Source organism: Folsomia candida, unplaced genomic scaffold, assembly GCF_002217175.1.
Source record: "Folsomia candida strain VU population unplaced genomic scaffold, ASM221717v1 Fcan01_Sc001, whole genome shotgun sequence".
In the NCBI taxonomy this organism is placed as follows: domain Eukaryota; kingdom Metazoa; phylum Arthropoda; class Collembola; order Entomobryomorpha; family Isotomidae; genus Folsomia; species Folsomia candida.
In genome coordinates, this window is record NW_019091193.1 from 18,836,919 (window position 1) to 18,851,602 (window position 14,684).

General features: G+C 37.1%; 2 protein-coding genes across 3 annotated transcripts; one reads left to right on the top strand and one right to left on the bottom strand.

Moving 5' to 3' along the window:
• The first annotated feature begins 349 nt into the window (after window positions 1–349).
• On the top strand, window positions 350–2,069 carry LOC110842305 (histone H3.3A). Its single transcript, XM_022088015.2, has 4 exons — window positions 350–847; window positions 909–1,256; window positions 1,345–1,498; window positions 1,565–2,069. The coding sequence occupies exons 2-4, from the start codon at window positions 919–921 to the stop codon at window positions 1,697–1,699; spliced, it is 627 nt and encodes a 208-aa protein (XP_021943707.1). The 5' UTR covers window positions 350–847; window positions 909–918; the 3' UTR covers window positions 1,700–2,069.
• On the bottom strand, window positions 2,051–14,624 carry LOC110842304 (serine/threonine-protein phosphatase 2A regulatory subunit B'' subunit beta). Of its 2 annotated transcripts, XM_022088013.2 has the most exons (14): window positions 7,370–8,569; window positions 7,151–7,202; window positions 5,657–7,064; window positions 4,701–4,997; window positions 4,204–4,546; window positions 4,045–4,121; window positions 3,792–3,926; window positions 3,655–3,682; window positions 3,524–3,580; window positions 3,136–3,294; window positions 2,943–3,016; window positions 2,775–2,871; window positions 2,471–2,687; window positions 2,051–2,384 (listed from the first exon to the last, which is right to left on the bottom strand). In XM_022088013.2, exons 1-14 carry the CDS (start codon window positions 7,626–7,628, stop codon window positions 2,345–2,347), a joined length of 3,243 nt encoding a protein of 1,080 aa, XP_021943705.1. In that variant the 5' UTR covers window positions 7,629–8,569; the 3' UTR covers window positions 2,051–2,344. The 2 variants fall into 2 exon arrangements, with proteins under 2 accessions (XP_021943705.1, XP_021943706.1); XM_022088014.2 differs by lacking the exons at window positions 5,657–7,064; window positions 7,151–7,202; window positions 7,370–8,569 and adding exons at window positions 13,585–13,784; window positions 13,927–14,624 and having other exon boundaries at window positions 2,053–2,384.
• Between the last annotated feature and the right edge of the window lie 60 nt (window positions 14,625–14,684).

The window sequence follows — 14,684 nt, forward strand, 5'->3', positions numbered from 1 at the left end:
AAAATCCACTTATTTCATTTGACTTAGGACTAGAGGAGCGTATGCTGATTGATGAATGAACTAATTGTTCATCAATTGTTCATTAATCAACATTTTTACAGCCAAAAAAGAACAAAATAATAGCATATAAGCTGATACCGTAAATATAAAATACGTTAAGACTACTAATAATAATAATTTGAGTTTTGCTTTACTCTTATTCTACTGAAATATTTAGAGACCCAAATTGATCTCACAGCTTGATTGGCACAGCTTGATCTCCTTTTGTCCTCTGACGATTGGAGCAGAGTGGATAACTTAAACCCAATTCGTCTTTGTTTACTATTTCTACGTTCACTTCGCGTTCTCATTTCATTTCATTTCACTCTTCGTTTAAATAAATTTATGGAATTCCCATAAGTTAATGTAAAGTAAAATGAATCTCTGGCGGTGCTATTTGTTATAGAACTTTGCTACGTCCCATCGAATAGTCAAAATCAACAATACTATAAGCAGATTTTGTCGAATCCCAGTATCGCTTTGATATATGCTGGAGCTGGACATTCATTTATAATCAAATCATTTATCCAATTGCAATTGTAGTCAAACTTTCTGATCACAGCGATTATTAAAATAAATACCAATTAGTTTGCATTAATTGCATTGCGATATAAGATGTCCATCTTTAAGTACTAACAAATAAGTACTTAGGTATTTCTGACATATTTATTAGAGTCTAATTAGACGATATTCGTGATTTGTCCAGCAAACCATCGTCGATATAATACGGACCGTATTATATCGACGACGGCAAAAATTCGTGGCTCCTAACTTTCTAATAAACGGAACGGAATAACACGCAGTGAATGTAAGCTTATGCATATCTGATAAATTATTTAGAAATATCGTAAATGGTTCTCATTTAATAGATATATCACAATGACTCGAACGTCGCAGCCATCCAGAAATGTGGCGATAAAGAGAACTAATGCCTCACAAGCGTCTGCCTTTCAACACAGGAATGCAGCTTCAGGTTCTGGCCGGATATCTCCCAGCTTTCGGGACATGAGCCAGAGGTCAAACGTCCTTGAAACGTCATCTGAATCGGATTATGAAGTATTAACTCAAGCAGAAATTCACCGACGACAAAGGCTTCGAGTTCGAGGCGATCAAATACAAACGACAAGGGCAGGAGACTTGTCACCAGGTAATCTCAGAGCTCGAAAAAGTGAAAATAAAGGAGTCCCAAAACCAAAGAAGCGTAAAGAACGTTACAGGTTACTTGTATACATTCATATCATGTTCAAATTATACAAATTTGAGTTAATGTGTACTAATCAATATAATATTTTCCCCACTTAATAGGCCGGGTGTTCTGGCATTAAAAGAGATACAAAAGTATCAGAAATCAACTGAGCTCTTGATACCAAAGCTTTCGTTCCAGCGACTTGTGCGAGAGATAACACAAGACTTCATGATCGATTTCCGATTTCAAGCAGCCGCTCTTGGTGCCTTACAGGTAAATTCCTAGATAGTTTTAATTTGTGCGTATTTGTAATTACATGTTATATATGTTTATTTACAGGAAGCTTCAGAGTGTTTCCTAGTGCATATGTTTGAGGACAGCAATCTTTGTGCAATACATGATAGGAGAGTCACCGTTATGTTAAGGGACCTGGATTTGGCAAAACGCATTGGTGGCCGAAAAAGGTTATTATAAATATAAACACCGATAAAACTATCGTATGGTATGATACTATTACGGTTGTTTGAAATGAAGTTCAGCGTCATATTACTTTGTCTTATAATAAAAATAGCGATAATAGTTATTTCAATCAATGGATAATGTGCGTATTCATAAATATGATTTTTTTTACTAATTTAGGTTTTTAGTACACTATATTTTTACCAGTCGTATCATGATTAGTATATGTTTATGAATTTTTATAGTCTCTCTAAAAATATGCAAATATATGGAAAATATGTCAATAATAACTATGTACCTGGGGGTAAATTGTTGTAACCTTTGTTGTTTCTGCATGCCTTTTCAATGAACTGGTCAGAAAATACATGTTTTTAATATATTGATATTTATTATTGCTTACAAACTTGATACATTCAGTCTTTTACATGACTTACCCAACTGCGCACTATACATACGTCTAACTGAATTTAAAATAATAATATTAAGAACTATAAATATAGACTATTGTGGGCATATTTTTATGCATATAAGATTTATATTGCTTAGTTTTTATAACATTTTTTACGAGTAGTGCATGAATTAATGACTATTTTTGCGTGTATTTATATATAATATAATAGAATCACACTAACTGCTAAAGTACTTTTTAAGGATTAAGTTTCACGGGGTCATTAATATTTCTTCTAAACCGGAATCATGTCTACAATCCAATTAATTTATCAATTTAAAACTTTCATAAATAATATAAGTTCAGATAATTATTTTATTTTTTAAGATTTGGCTCACAAATGATCTCCGGGAGATTCTTCTGCAATTAAAAGTTCATACTCTGTAGCAGCATATCTGTCCCAATCAGAATCGCCTTCTCCATTCTCCTGATTTCCAGGAGACGCTGCAAATGGATCTCTCTGTTCATGTTCCAAATACTTTTCCAAGTTGAATACTGTGTTAAAAACGTTTGCTGCGAGGTATGGATTATTTTTCAAATCTTTGAGGCGAATTCCTATAACAAAATACAAAGGACACTATTTGTACTCTTATTACAAAGAACTCCACTAACAAATCACGTTAGTTTTGTGCAAAGATGTACCTGTAGAACTGCAATGAAGCATATCAACTATTTGACAATAAACATTAGAAAAATGAAGTGGTTCAATACCAAGACTTTCGATTCGGTTTTCTTGTTCCTGGTATAGAACAAAATTTAATTAATTAATCATTAGACAAAGTTTTTACTAATTTAAATGATAATATTCACCGAATAAAAGTATTGTAACTCGTATGGACTGATGATGCCATCCCCATCCACGTCCAAACAACGAAACCAATATTCTGCAAATGCATACATTGATAATAATTTAAAGTTACGAATTAAGATGAGGACGGAGCATTCTATTTCGACATGAATAATACAAGAGATAAATGATTAAGCATGTAAATAAATAGCATACCGATAGCAGTCGGAGTTTTTTTATCCTCCTCGGATAAGAGGAACCATACAAAATCACTATAAGTCATCTTATCATGAGCAGCCATTAGTGGATTAGCGACATCCCATCCACGGAGTACTGTTCCACTGAAAATTCGCTCTATGATACGGCTTGACATGGCTGAAAATTGAAAAGTAAGTAATGTCAACATTGGATATATGTATATGTATTTATATATTTATCATAGGTATGTACATGCATATCTGTATGTTTACGTGACATGTAGATACATAATTAATTTCACATTTATTCGACATTTAACGAGTCGAACAGCAGTCGACTGTTCGACATTGGCGAATTTCCAAGTCGGAAGAGAGCAAGGAACTTTAAAGATTATTCCGCCACTTACCATGTTCAGCGTGAGCTGCCAGATCATGTTTATCAATCAGAAGATCGTGGTCTTTGTCTACAAAAGTCCATACAATGCAAATTAACTACTTCCTGTCTTCTCTCAATACATAGAAACAGCGAATATCTTACCTAATTCCCAGAATTTGCAGTAAATTACCTGTATGTAGAAAATTTAGATCAACAAATTATTCAATTTTCTAATCTTAGACAAGTATGTAAGGATACGCGTGTGAATCAAAAAATTATTCATCGTATGTACAACCTACATAAAAGTGTTCATAAGAAAAGTATTCGGTGATGGTATTAATATCAGTCTCTTCCTCTAAACGCTTGATGATTCCGAGCAAATTGGAACGTCGTATCTCCGTCAGTGTCAACCTTCCTGACCATGAACGGTTAACCTATATTTAAAAAAATATGTTTGCTTTTATAAATTCAAACACGTATTTATTTACATTTTTCACCTTTTGAGGGATGAAGTAACTAAATTAATAACGAATATCATGGCTTTAAATTTACCTTATAGAATATCCGAGATATAACAGTGGTTATATATCGGCTGTGAAACTCTGGGGCATCTCTTAGAAAACCAAGACCTATAATACATAAGTAGCATGCTTATTTTAATTTTATAAATAATATTACCACAACATGAGACATTTAAAATGACAAACACACCTGGGTGAGTATCGATAATATCTTGAATCATTTGAACAAATTCAGTCATTGTTAATTCGACGAATTTCAGATCTTGACAATAATTTCCATGATCGGTATAGTATTTAATATTCATGTTCGTATTATTGTTATTATAATTGTTCTTATCATAGCCAACTGGGAAGTTGCGAGAAGCGGACGATAATATTCTGACAAATTTAGCAGCATCATCTGGGACGTCTGTAAGAAGGTAACGAAGAAATGGAATAAATATTTTGGAAGTGCAAATTCCGTCTGGAGATAAACACAATGCCATCCAAAACGGTTTCTTCCAATACAGCGGAAGTCCACTGGCTACCATAAGCTGCAAATTAATAAAATCGTTTTGAGTGCATTTTGTAGATGTAGAAAATTGTGCATTATGCAAATATTGGCATTTTTTGGACAAGAGGCGACTAAATATGCGTTACATTACATTATGACATGCCGTATCAGTAATACATAATATATGTATGTACCTCTCCGAATTTATCATAGTTTACGCAGTTATTCTCTTCTTTTAGTTTGCATTCTGCTTTGGTCAGAGTATTCTGAAGGACAGTGTTGGAGGTGGGTTTTCCTTCCGGCCAGAAAAATTTCGGGACTGATTTTGAGACTGGCGGTCCACAAGTTCCAACCCGAGGTACCTTATCTTTGGGGTGCTTCTTGCTGGTCAAAGCAGGAGGAGGAGGTGATGACACCAGCACTGGTGACACTACTGTAGTGGGTATTGGGTCTGTGGACTTTCGACTGACCACTCCCGTAGACTCCGATGGCTGCAATAAGTCAAAATAAAACAAGATACTAATGGATATTGTATAGTAAGCTGATACATATAACATGACCCAGAACATAAATTCATTATTTGCAATGTTTCCGTGTCGGTTTTTGGAATTTTCAAAGAAAATAAAACGGCGCAATTGTGCATTTTCAGCTCGAATGCTGTTCATATGTAGTTTACAAGTCACGACTGGGATTTGAAAGTAAATACATGAATTATACATAAGTACACAATTTTCGCTTGTTAAAATCTAATCCAAAGCTTTAGAAGAACGCACTCAGTGGAATGCAGCCATTAAAGATGCCTACGTACATATGTAACTTGACGATTCTTGCAAGATCAAATGTTTAAACCATTCAGCAAGAACAGAACCAAAGAACGTAAAGTTTTTGGATGTTTGCCAGTTGTAAGTAAAACGAAAACGAGCTGATACAACTGATTACAAACATATACATAAACTCAGAAACTAAAACTAAATAATTGAAGTGAAATTCAAACAGACTATAGGTGAAAATAAAAATAGTTAGCAAAAAGAGTTTGCAAAACTAGAATTGCAAATGTCTTGAAAAAAAATATTTCATGATGTACGTAGACGTATACATATTTCTGGGAACGAACAGTAGGTATTCAGGACAAAATTGAGAATCAGCTAACCTGCGAAATGATCAAGGATCGGACATCCCGTGCTGGAGAAATCCTCCACGGAGCATGAGCATTGGAATTGACGTTACCAACAACATTATTCGCACTGGCTAAACAACTATTCTGCGTTTGGACTGGCTGAGATGTAAACGGTAATTGGCTATCGTTACTAACACTACCACTACTTGGGGGTTGATGAAGCTGGGAATGAGGTTCACTGGAGTGCTGAATGTGAATGGGATGTGTAATGACATGACCGGGGGTACGAATGGGGGACTGGGCCCTACTCCCATGACCATGACCAACCAAAGGGGGACCAATATGCGTAGGATATTTTTCAAACAGTTGCACCCTATCCGCCACCGTGGCCCCAGGTCCAAATCGGACAAAACTTTTGCCATTGGTAATTTCCTTGCCACCACCATTGTGTACCTGACCATGACCGTGAAGGTCCGTTTCATCCAATGCAGAGTGAGCACTACGACTTGGCTGAAATTTTAATTTTCCTTGCTGCAGGGCAATGGCTGCTGCAAGATTCCCATTCGGGAGAGATAGTCGCTTCTGGAGCTCGAGTCTCTGTTGGGTCAAGGGGTGTTCTTGGCTTTGACGAATCCTCTCTTTAGCAAAATCCACTTTTGTCTGAAAAAGAACTTTTTCACGTGGAGGTATGCTGCTTCCAATCTTATTTGAAGAGTACTTGGGGGCAACAACAACTTGATTCACTTGCAACGCTCGCAACAATTTTTCCTCTTCCTGTTCCAAAGCGTTAGTGGTGTAGGTTGGTGAAATAGTCGGACCGGCAGTGGATATAACGCGTCCTGGACTAAATCTATTATCCCGAGTGCTGGCTGATTGCAAGCTAACGCCGTTATTTTTATTATTGAAACTTGAATCATTAGTATCATTGGATCGTTCTATTGGGATTGTTCTTTCTCTAACAATTTTTCCAGTGGTGGGTGAAATTATAGTTTTCGTAATTCCATTATTTGTTGCTTGATTCGAGGAATCAAGATATGTTTTGATATTAATTGGAGTAGGAATTGGGCTGCTTCCCCGATCTCCAATTCTCTCTGTTGTCGTATTGTGCTTGTTAATTGTTTCAGCCCAAACAACATTTTTGGTGACTGGTCCAACACCAGGAAGATTAATTCGGGCAGGATTATTGTCTCCAGTGGTGGTTGCAGGACTTGCTTCCCTGGACGAGTGGATTAATACCGGTATTTCTTGACCCTTGGGGCCTGGTGGGGATAACGATTGTTGAGGTTCGAACCTCTGTACGACTGCAAGTATGCTTTTGGGCAATGGTTTCCGTGTATTGTTGTTGACTCCTCCGATTGGACTTGATTCTCTCCTTTGGTTTTGACTGTCATTACCACCAGCACCTTCCGGACTGTTGAACTGTTGGCGTTTTGCTTTATCCCTGAAGTATTAATTAATAATAATTTTTAACTGCAAAGGTTTATTAGAATAATTGGAGTGTGATTAGTTGTTATGTAAATTTTGTACCTTCGGACGAAGGTGGATACCAAATGTTCGAGTTTTGGCGTGAGCCCTGGATCTGTAATCGCACACACATAATTTCATAAAAATACAATCACCATATTGAAATTTGTTTAGTTCCAGTAGCTTGAAATTTGACGTTTATCACTGTGATAAGGGTAATACGAATAATACGAATGCACAAATTTCAAGCTACTGGAAGTGATTGCTGGAACTGGAACGGACCTGCCAAAAGTTCCAGAGTGTCCTCCATTCTCTTCATATTGAACGCTTCTTGACCTTTTCTCCACGACTCGTACAAAACATCTGCATGGTTGTGAATTGCCTGTGCTAACTCTGCCACCTCTTCAGAGCTCATCTCTGAAGAATTTGGTACTGATACTTTTGGTTTCTGGTTTCTGAGGCCTGAATTGCTCCGAGATGACGATGATGACGACGATGATGGCGATGGTGGTGGTGAGAAGGTTTGAGGCAATGATAACATTAAGAAGGGAGTCTATTTGTAAATGATAAATGGTCCAATTTGTTGAAGAAATTTTCAGAGGCTTATCTACGCAGGACAAATAGCCCTTTCACACAGTTTCATTCCAAAAGTAGTAAAAAATGTAAAGTTAAAAGATTTTTGTGGTCTCTTCTTTTTCCGAACAATAATGAATCAGGCCATAAAATGCATGCATGTAAACCATCACAAAAATGTGTCTTTCACATTTTCCAGTTCAACTAAAGCTGCACCGACATTCATTATTATTACACACCCAACACGACTAACTCCTCACAGAAATCTCACAGATCCATCCGATTCAACAAAACCGAATCCCATCTGCAACGCTGAACGCGTGTTATTTTTAACTGTTTTAGGCTGAGGAAAACGTTCACAAGAGGAGAGAGTTAAATCTCAATGTAATATAGCGTTGGAGGTTTGAGGAGGCATACACAGACACGTATCACAACTCACAACTACACTAAAATTGTCCAACAGGAAATATTCAATGCAGCATCGTTTTCAAAATCCAGATTCTCATGTGCTTCGTCGTATTCTTATTATTACTTCCTGTCTCGTTACTCGTCCTTGTTGTCTTGTGATTCTTCTTGGTCGAAACGAAGAGCCCGAAAAGATGAGACACTATTACTTCAGCAAATTATGTATGACTATCAATTCATCCGGAGTGAACTGAGCTGAATCTCTGGTTCATCAAGTCAGTCTGACACTTTGTTTAGAAAATTGTTAAACATCACTGTGGCCATTTAAATCTTCCATGATGTCCAAGTGACGAAAGCTGATTTTTCTATAATTCTTCAATCACGACTGTTCTTTATTCCAGCTTTTTGCCGTAAATTACTTACGTAGTATGTTGTATACTTTAATTTGATGTGTTATTAAATCGAAAGTTTGTTGTGCTGACATGATCCTGACACGGACACCAGCTACACCAATCCAAATAATATTTTTTATTGTGGGAGATATTTTTTGGAGCTTGCTTGGCTCAATTCTCCAGAATTCTTTCTCCTTTTTAGGAACACACACAATTTACAATTTAAGCCAATCTACAATCTCTGCTTCTTACTGTCAAGTTCAGGACAACAAAGTAAATGTCAAGAGTGGCCGTGAAGATGATCATAATTCATTCGAATGATTATAATATATTACAACTTATAGTCCAAATACAAGAATTTGGCTTGACTCCTTTTGTCATACGGACGCGAACATGAGACCAACAATGAAGAAGGTCTACTCCCGAATAAATTGAGAGAAAAACTAGCCAATGATCATATATTTTTATATCTATCTTGCGATGTGTATACCAAAGATTTGTATGGATAGCAAGACACACAATAACAGAATTTGTCCCAATTTTACGCTCAAGTTTTTTGGAATGTTTTTAAAAATTATGCTGGGCACTATTACACCAATCTTAAGTAGTGTATCACTATTATATTCCACACACAATAATGTTCCAGCAAAGCTAAATTCACAGGCTGAAAACTTGGGTTGAAAAGATGAGACTCATTGCGCACACCAGTCCTAACCGAATTCCTTCAAATATTTAATTTCTTTTGTGTCGTCTTTTCACATCCGAAATCCTGTGCACAACCGGAAGCAAAGTAAACCTCTTTGCCCTTTATCTACGTACTGTCTCCTGTTTGTTGAACAAATCCTGTACACAAAAAAAGCAAGAAGAACTCGAGATATCACTGTCTTTTCTTGAATTTCCACACTGTACACTCATTTAAAACCCGACGAACAAACCGAATTCAATTCGCCCAGGTCGGAGGAAAATGCCACGGCTGGCGATGCACATACCATTTCAAAGTACATCGTAATTTTGTGGAGTTATGTAGAGCATATGTATATACGCATATGCATATGTACATATGCATACATGTATCTATGGTCCAATCACTTTGTTGAACTGCTCTGAAAGTATAAAGACGACCAGACTCTGAACACGGGAAGGACGTCGACTACGAATATAATGTTGATTTTGACTTTAGTCCTACAGTCGCACCGCACAAATCCAACGGTCTGACTTTTGGATTCCAAGTTTTAGTCCTGTCCCGAGTCGTGGAAAAGGGAAAGTTATTTTTGGTCACCCACGCTGCATATATGTAACTAGTATTTAACAGATGCATGCACAGTGTAAGCGCAGCAGCAGCAACGAGTTGGAGAACGAGAACTTTTCAATGTTGGGTGAATTGATATGAAAATCGGTCCAAATTTGGACCTTCTTCGGGATGTGCAGAGTTATCATGCACACTCGAGAGCTGATGGTCGATGTCGAGTATTTACAAAAGTGATCACTATAATGCAGTTTCTTCAGCAGAAAGAAGAATCTCCGTCAGTGCGATATACGCCTACCAAACATACGTACGTAATATTATGCATGTACAACTTCCATCTAATGCATATGTACTCATGAGTTAAAGTATGTAAACCTTATAATGATGAATGTGAACGAGAGTGACGCGCAGTAGTGTGTAGCATCGCTTCTTTCATCATATACCAAAAATCAAGCCAGGTCAGAGTCAAAATTTTCTATTATTATGGAACGATGAACGAATATTAGCGCACATATAGAGACAGGACCATGTGGTCGTGATCACTTTGCTCAGCGTCCCTTTATCCCGTTTTGTCTTGCAGTCCAAATTAGTAGTGTTGACTGAAACAATATATCCAACCAACCACACAATCAACCAGACAGCAAAAACCCACGCATTGCGAATCCTTTTCGCAAGTCAAGTGCAAATCTCCCTCAACGAAATAACTTGTCCTCACAGCCAACGCAAAGCTAATTCGCCTAACCTTCTCCCAAAAACAATCACATTTAATTTAAGATATAAACCAAATTCTTTTTGGAGTGTCGGCACCTTAATGTCTTTTAGGAATATAGTTTTTAACTCTTTTTACACTTGTACTTGCAGACTGATTGAGGGACGACCGCTAAAACCATCCAAATTCACAGATTTAATAGTGACTATGATGATGACGCCATTAATGGCAGAATGCCTAATTTAATAAACACTTTTTGACTTGAACTTCATATACATAAATACATATACAACCTACGAGCAAGATGCATGTGATTACATACACACATAGATAGCAGGTAAAGCAAAAAAGAATGACATAATGTCGAAGGAATGAATTGCAAATTCTCCAACTAAACAAAATCATAGCTCAATGATAATGAATAAGAAGAACCCACACCACCATAATTAGTATGGATGGATTATGGGTACACATGAATGGAAATGAGAGGCGTGAATTCAACTAACCACACGCAAACTAACTCAGCCATGAAAACTTAAATAACGCTGCTTATTTAGAACTTACGTATGGTTGTCTGTGATCCAAAAGGACGAAGAACAAGTGATCATATAAATACAATGTGCATATGTCAAATGTATTATCCTTCCAATCATCGACTGGGTTGAACTTGAAGTAGGCGAGTCTTTTGTCATGCATTTTAAACCTTCTTCAACACCTACACTTTCAATGATGATCAAGAGAAAGGCCGTGTGGAAATAAAATACAGCTGCCAATTTTAAAGACAATAATGTCTACCAATCTCTGAGTTTCTTGACTGCTACAAATATGTAGACCATTCATAAATAATTTCTATATCCATAAATTTTAATGATGGCAAAGTATTTGGGTACGACGGATTAATCGATAAAAAATGCGATGACAATGAGAGTAGAACGGTAAAAGAATAGAGCTAAAATCTTCAACTTGCAGAGGATGTCAAGGTCAAATTTTTCAACATTAGATGATCGTAAATTATGCTGAGATTTGAATTAAATATGGCATCATCATTATTGTTTGTTTTTACAACAACAAACACGTCAGCCACCAGCTAAAATGCTTGTTGGACAGAGTATTATCATATAGTTCTGGCCACATAAAGCGTTGCAGACAGCAGTAGCAAAAATGAAATTGATTTTTGTTTGTGCAAATATAATCTCTGTGTACCTATGCATTCTGATTGATAGGCCTTTATTATCGGTCTCAGCGTTATCACAATTGCTGGAAAACGATTTAAGATTTTGGGCTGATGAAGGAATGAAGCTTGTAAGGAAATAGAGATCCCGTACTATATAGTGGCGATGGGGAACTTTGACCTAAAAATGGTCAAAAAATGATTCTTGAAATCTAAAATTTTGGTATAATATGTCAAATATATCTGACCACGTGTCCTCAAAATTTCATAAGTTTTCGTTGAAAAACAAATTTCGTACATAACTTCAAAGCGTGGAAGTCGTGAAACGAGTTTTTTATAAGTACCAAAATCTGAGCGACAAAGACTCAAAGAAGGCTTGACTAAATTTCAACGGAGAGAGATGTGGCCGTGCAAAAATTACGACATACATAAAAAAGTATGGCGAATCCGAAAATATCAACTTCAAATAGGCACCACAAGAAAAAACCATCATATTGACCCCTTGAAAATGAAAAACGATTAAATTTATTTTTGGAAAGTACCGCACCACGTTTGTGCCTAATGCGACCATGAAGTCGAAGATTAATCCAGACCATACGCATCATATGAAGGCTCATAAGTTGTGGGTCAAAGCGTATTCAAAGAAATCTGCAGCAAAGCATACGGAAGGTCAAGAAAAAATGGCGAACGCAAGACCTCCGAAGCTTTACAACAAAATTTCACCAAAATAGTTGGTCATTAGAGTCCAGCCTCACGTCTTCAAAAACGTAACAGAAACTCCGGGAAGGCAATTTTTACATTGCAAATATATGTCTCAAGTGAAAACCGAATAGAAATTAAAATGTTGTTTAAAATTTCTGGCGAAATTCCTGTCCTGGCAGGCGCTAGTCCAATTTGGGCATATTTCGGACCCCTAAGTTCAAGATGGTTGCATGAGCAAACAAGTTTATTTTCGGAAATGTGTGATAGACCGTCGGATTCCTTTCATCAAGAAGTATCAAAAAATATAGACTGTAATTTTTTGGCCCGACCTTACGACCGTCCACTACGAAATAACTGTTAACGAAAAAATTGACAAAAATGACAGCTTGGAGTTGAAAAATTAAAACCTCACATTCAACCCTTATCTTCACGCAATAAAAAAATTGGGCCATTTGTAAGAAGACATACTCCCAGCATTGTGAAACAGTCGAAACTTTCAGAAAATTTTGATTCAGGTTGGAGATAATTACCCATTAAGTTGCAAAGTCTTCCGAAAAAGCAGTAATGGCGGGCGTGACGAAAAAGGTTAAATATGAGATGCACAATAATGGACTTCAGTGTTCTTTGTTCGCGAATGTCTATCATTAGATACGAGTAGTTTAGCTCGCATCTGCGAACCACTTTTATAAGCCCGTCGGCCAATCTTAACTTGCCCCCAATCTTGCGGGAGTCAAAAAAGCAGATACACACATACACATCAAGTGGCTATTCTTTAGCTGATATTTACGATGTCATACCAAAATTTGGGATTTCTAGAATCATTTTTTGACCTTTTTTAGGTCAAAGTTCTCCATCGCCACTATATAGTACGGGATCTCTATGTGTCTCAAGTAACATGTCCTCAAACGCCAATTTAAATAATCAAAAAGACCAGTTGCCATTTTGTTTCATAATTATTATGACAATTACGTATATGTACGTTGTATGCACGTGTTTTGTAATTTTATCATTATTATTTCATAGTCCTCATCCATAATGTCATTCGTAAATTCCTTGGTGTTTAATCGACCAACTAATTGACGATAATTAATTGCTGGTTACTTGTCAGCACTTCATTTCATTTTACACCTTTTTACAGTTCTCATAATAGGTGTGATAGGTAATTATTGTAAGGTAATTATAATTGCCTTACAAAGTAAGATCACCAACATTGCAAATTATGAATAAATAAGAAGAGATGCATTATTTTTGTATTTTTGGAGAATAAGTAAATAACTGCAGTGTAAAAAAAATACTTACCGCTGTGGGCACTGGCTCCGCTTTTAACGGGAAAGTTGTATGATTCTTGGGTATATTAACCAGGTTCACATTTAAATTTGCATTAATGACCTCCGTGTTGACTGATGGTGATGGGGAAGATGATGCTGGCGGTGGTGGTGGTTGCCGTTGATGGGTCTTATCCTTTTGTAGAAGACTCTTGAATCTTGCGGGACCTCGACCTGTTAAAAGTGTGGGTTGTTTGTATTATGAAGACTGGCATTGAATTCTAATCAAGCCAATAGTTGAAATTTTTAATAACGCTGAAGAATGATTAGCACGTGCTCCTTTCTTGTCGCGCCTCAAGAGGACTACACAACTTACCCAATTCACACTCGGAAATGTCACTCATAATGAGGTCCCAATTTTCCTGAGTACTCAAGAACTGTTGAAACAAGTAGTCCAATTGTGGAGTCATCTTGGGAATGCCTTGTTTCCCCTCCTCGAGGCTGGCAGGGAGGCTGTGGCGACGTTTCCCACCTCCTTCTCCATCCTCAATTATGTTGCCGTTAGCGTCCTTTGTGAAGAATGTTGACGAGGTGGTGGGGATGAGGGGGGTCAGCGGCTTCCGTCCCGTTGGGGGAGTCGTGGAGAGAAATTGAAGCTTGTGGAATACGTTTGGCGGGGTGATGGACAACAAAGGGCTCTCCTGTTTTCCAGGTAAAAGTGGGGACGGTATATCTTGATCTGAGGTGTCTAAAGATAAGTCTGCCAACGTGAGGGATAACTTGGATAAGTTGTGCTTTGGCCTTTTTCTGGGTTTGTTGTCCATTCCTGTAATTTTCTTGTTAACGTTTACTAACTTCCCCTCTGCAGCCACCACCAACGTATTATTTTCAGGTTGGAGATCTCCACTACTTAAAAAACAATCTTGCGTTTTTTGAGATTGATGTTTCTTCATTTTTGTAATTCGAAGCTGCTACAATGATCAAGACCAACAGATGAGTCACGTTAGCAAATGGTTCTAAATTAATTTTATGGAAATAAATAATCCGTCCCTCCTCTTCAGTAGCAGTGCATAGTGAAACAGCAGCAGTACAACAAGTAGGGGCTGACATGTGCTTGTAGTGAAGAATATTTGC

Excerpts from the sequence above, each read along its gene's own strand:
- LOC110842305 (XM_022088015.2), top strand. The coding sequence starts at position 919 with ATGACTCGAACGTCGCAGCCATCCAGAAATGTGGCGATAAAGAGAACT. Across the intron at positions 1,257-1,344 it reads AAGCGTAAAGAACGTTACAG|GCCGGGTGTTCTGGCATTAA; the intron begins GTTACTTGTATA and ends CCCACTTAATAG. Across the intron at positions 1,499-1,564 it reads CCGCTCTTGGTGCCTTACAG|GAAGCTTCAGAGTGTTTCCT; the intron begins GTAAATTCCTAG and ends GTTTATTTACAG.
- LOC110842304 (XM_022088013.2), bottom strand. The coding sequence starts at position 7,628 with ATGTTATCATTGCCTCAAACCTTCTCACCACCACCATCGCCATCATCG. Across the intron at positions 3,927-4,044 it reads TATCTCGGATATTCTATAAG|GTTAACCGTTCATGGTCAGG; the intron begins GTAAATTTAAAG and ends TTTTAAATATAG. Across the intron at positions 3,683-3,791 it reads TTTCTTATGAACACTTTTAT|GTAATTTACTGCAAATTCTG; the intron begins GTAGGTTGTACA and ends TTCTACATACAG.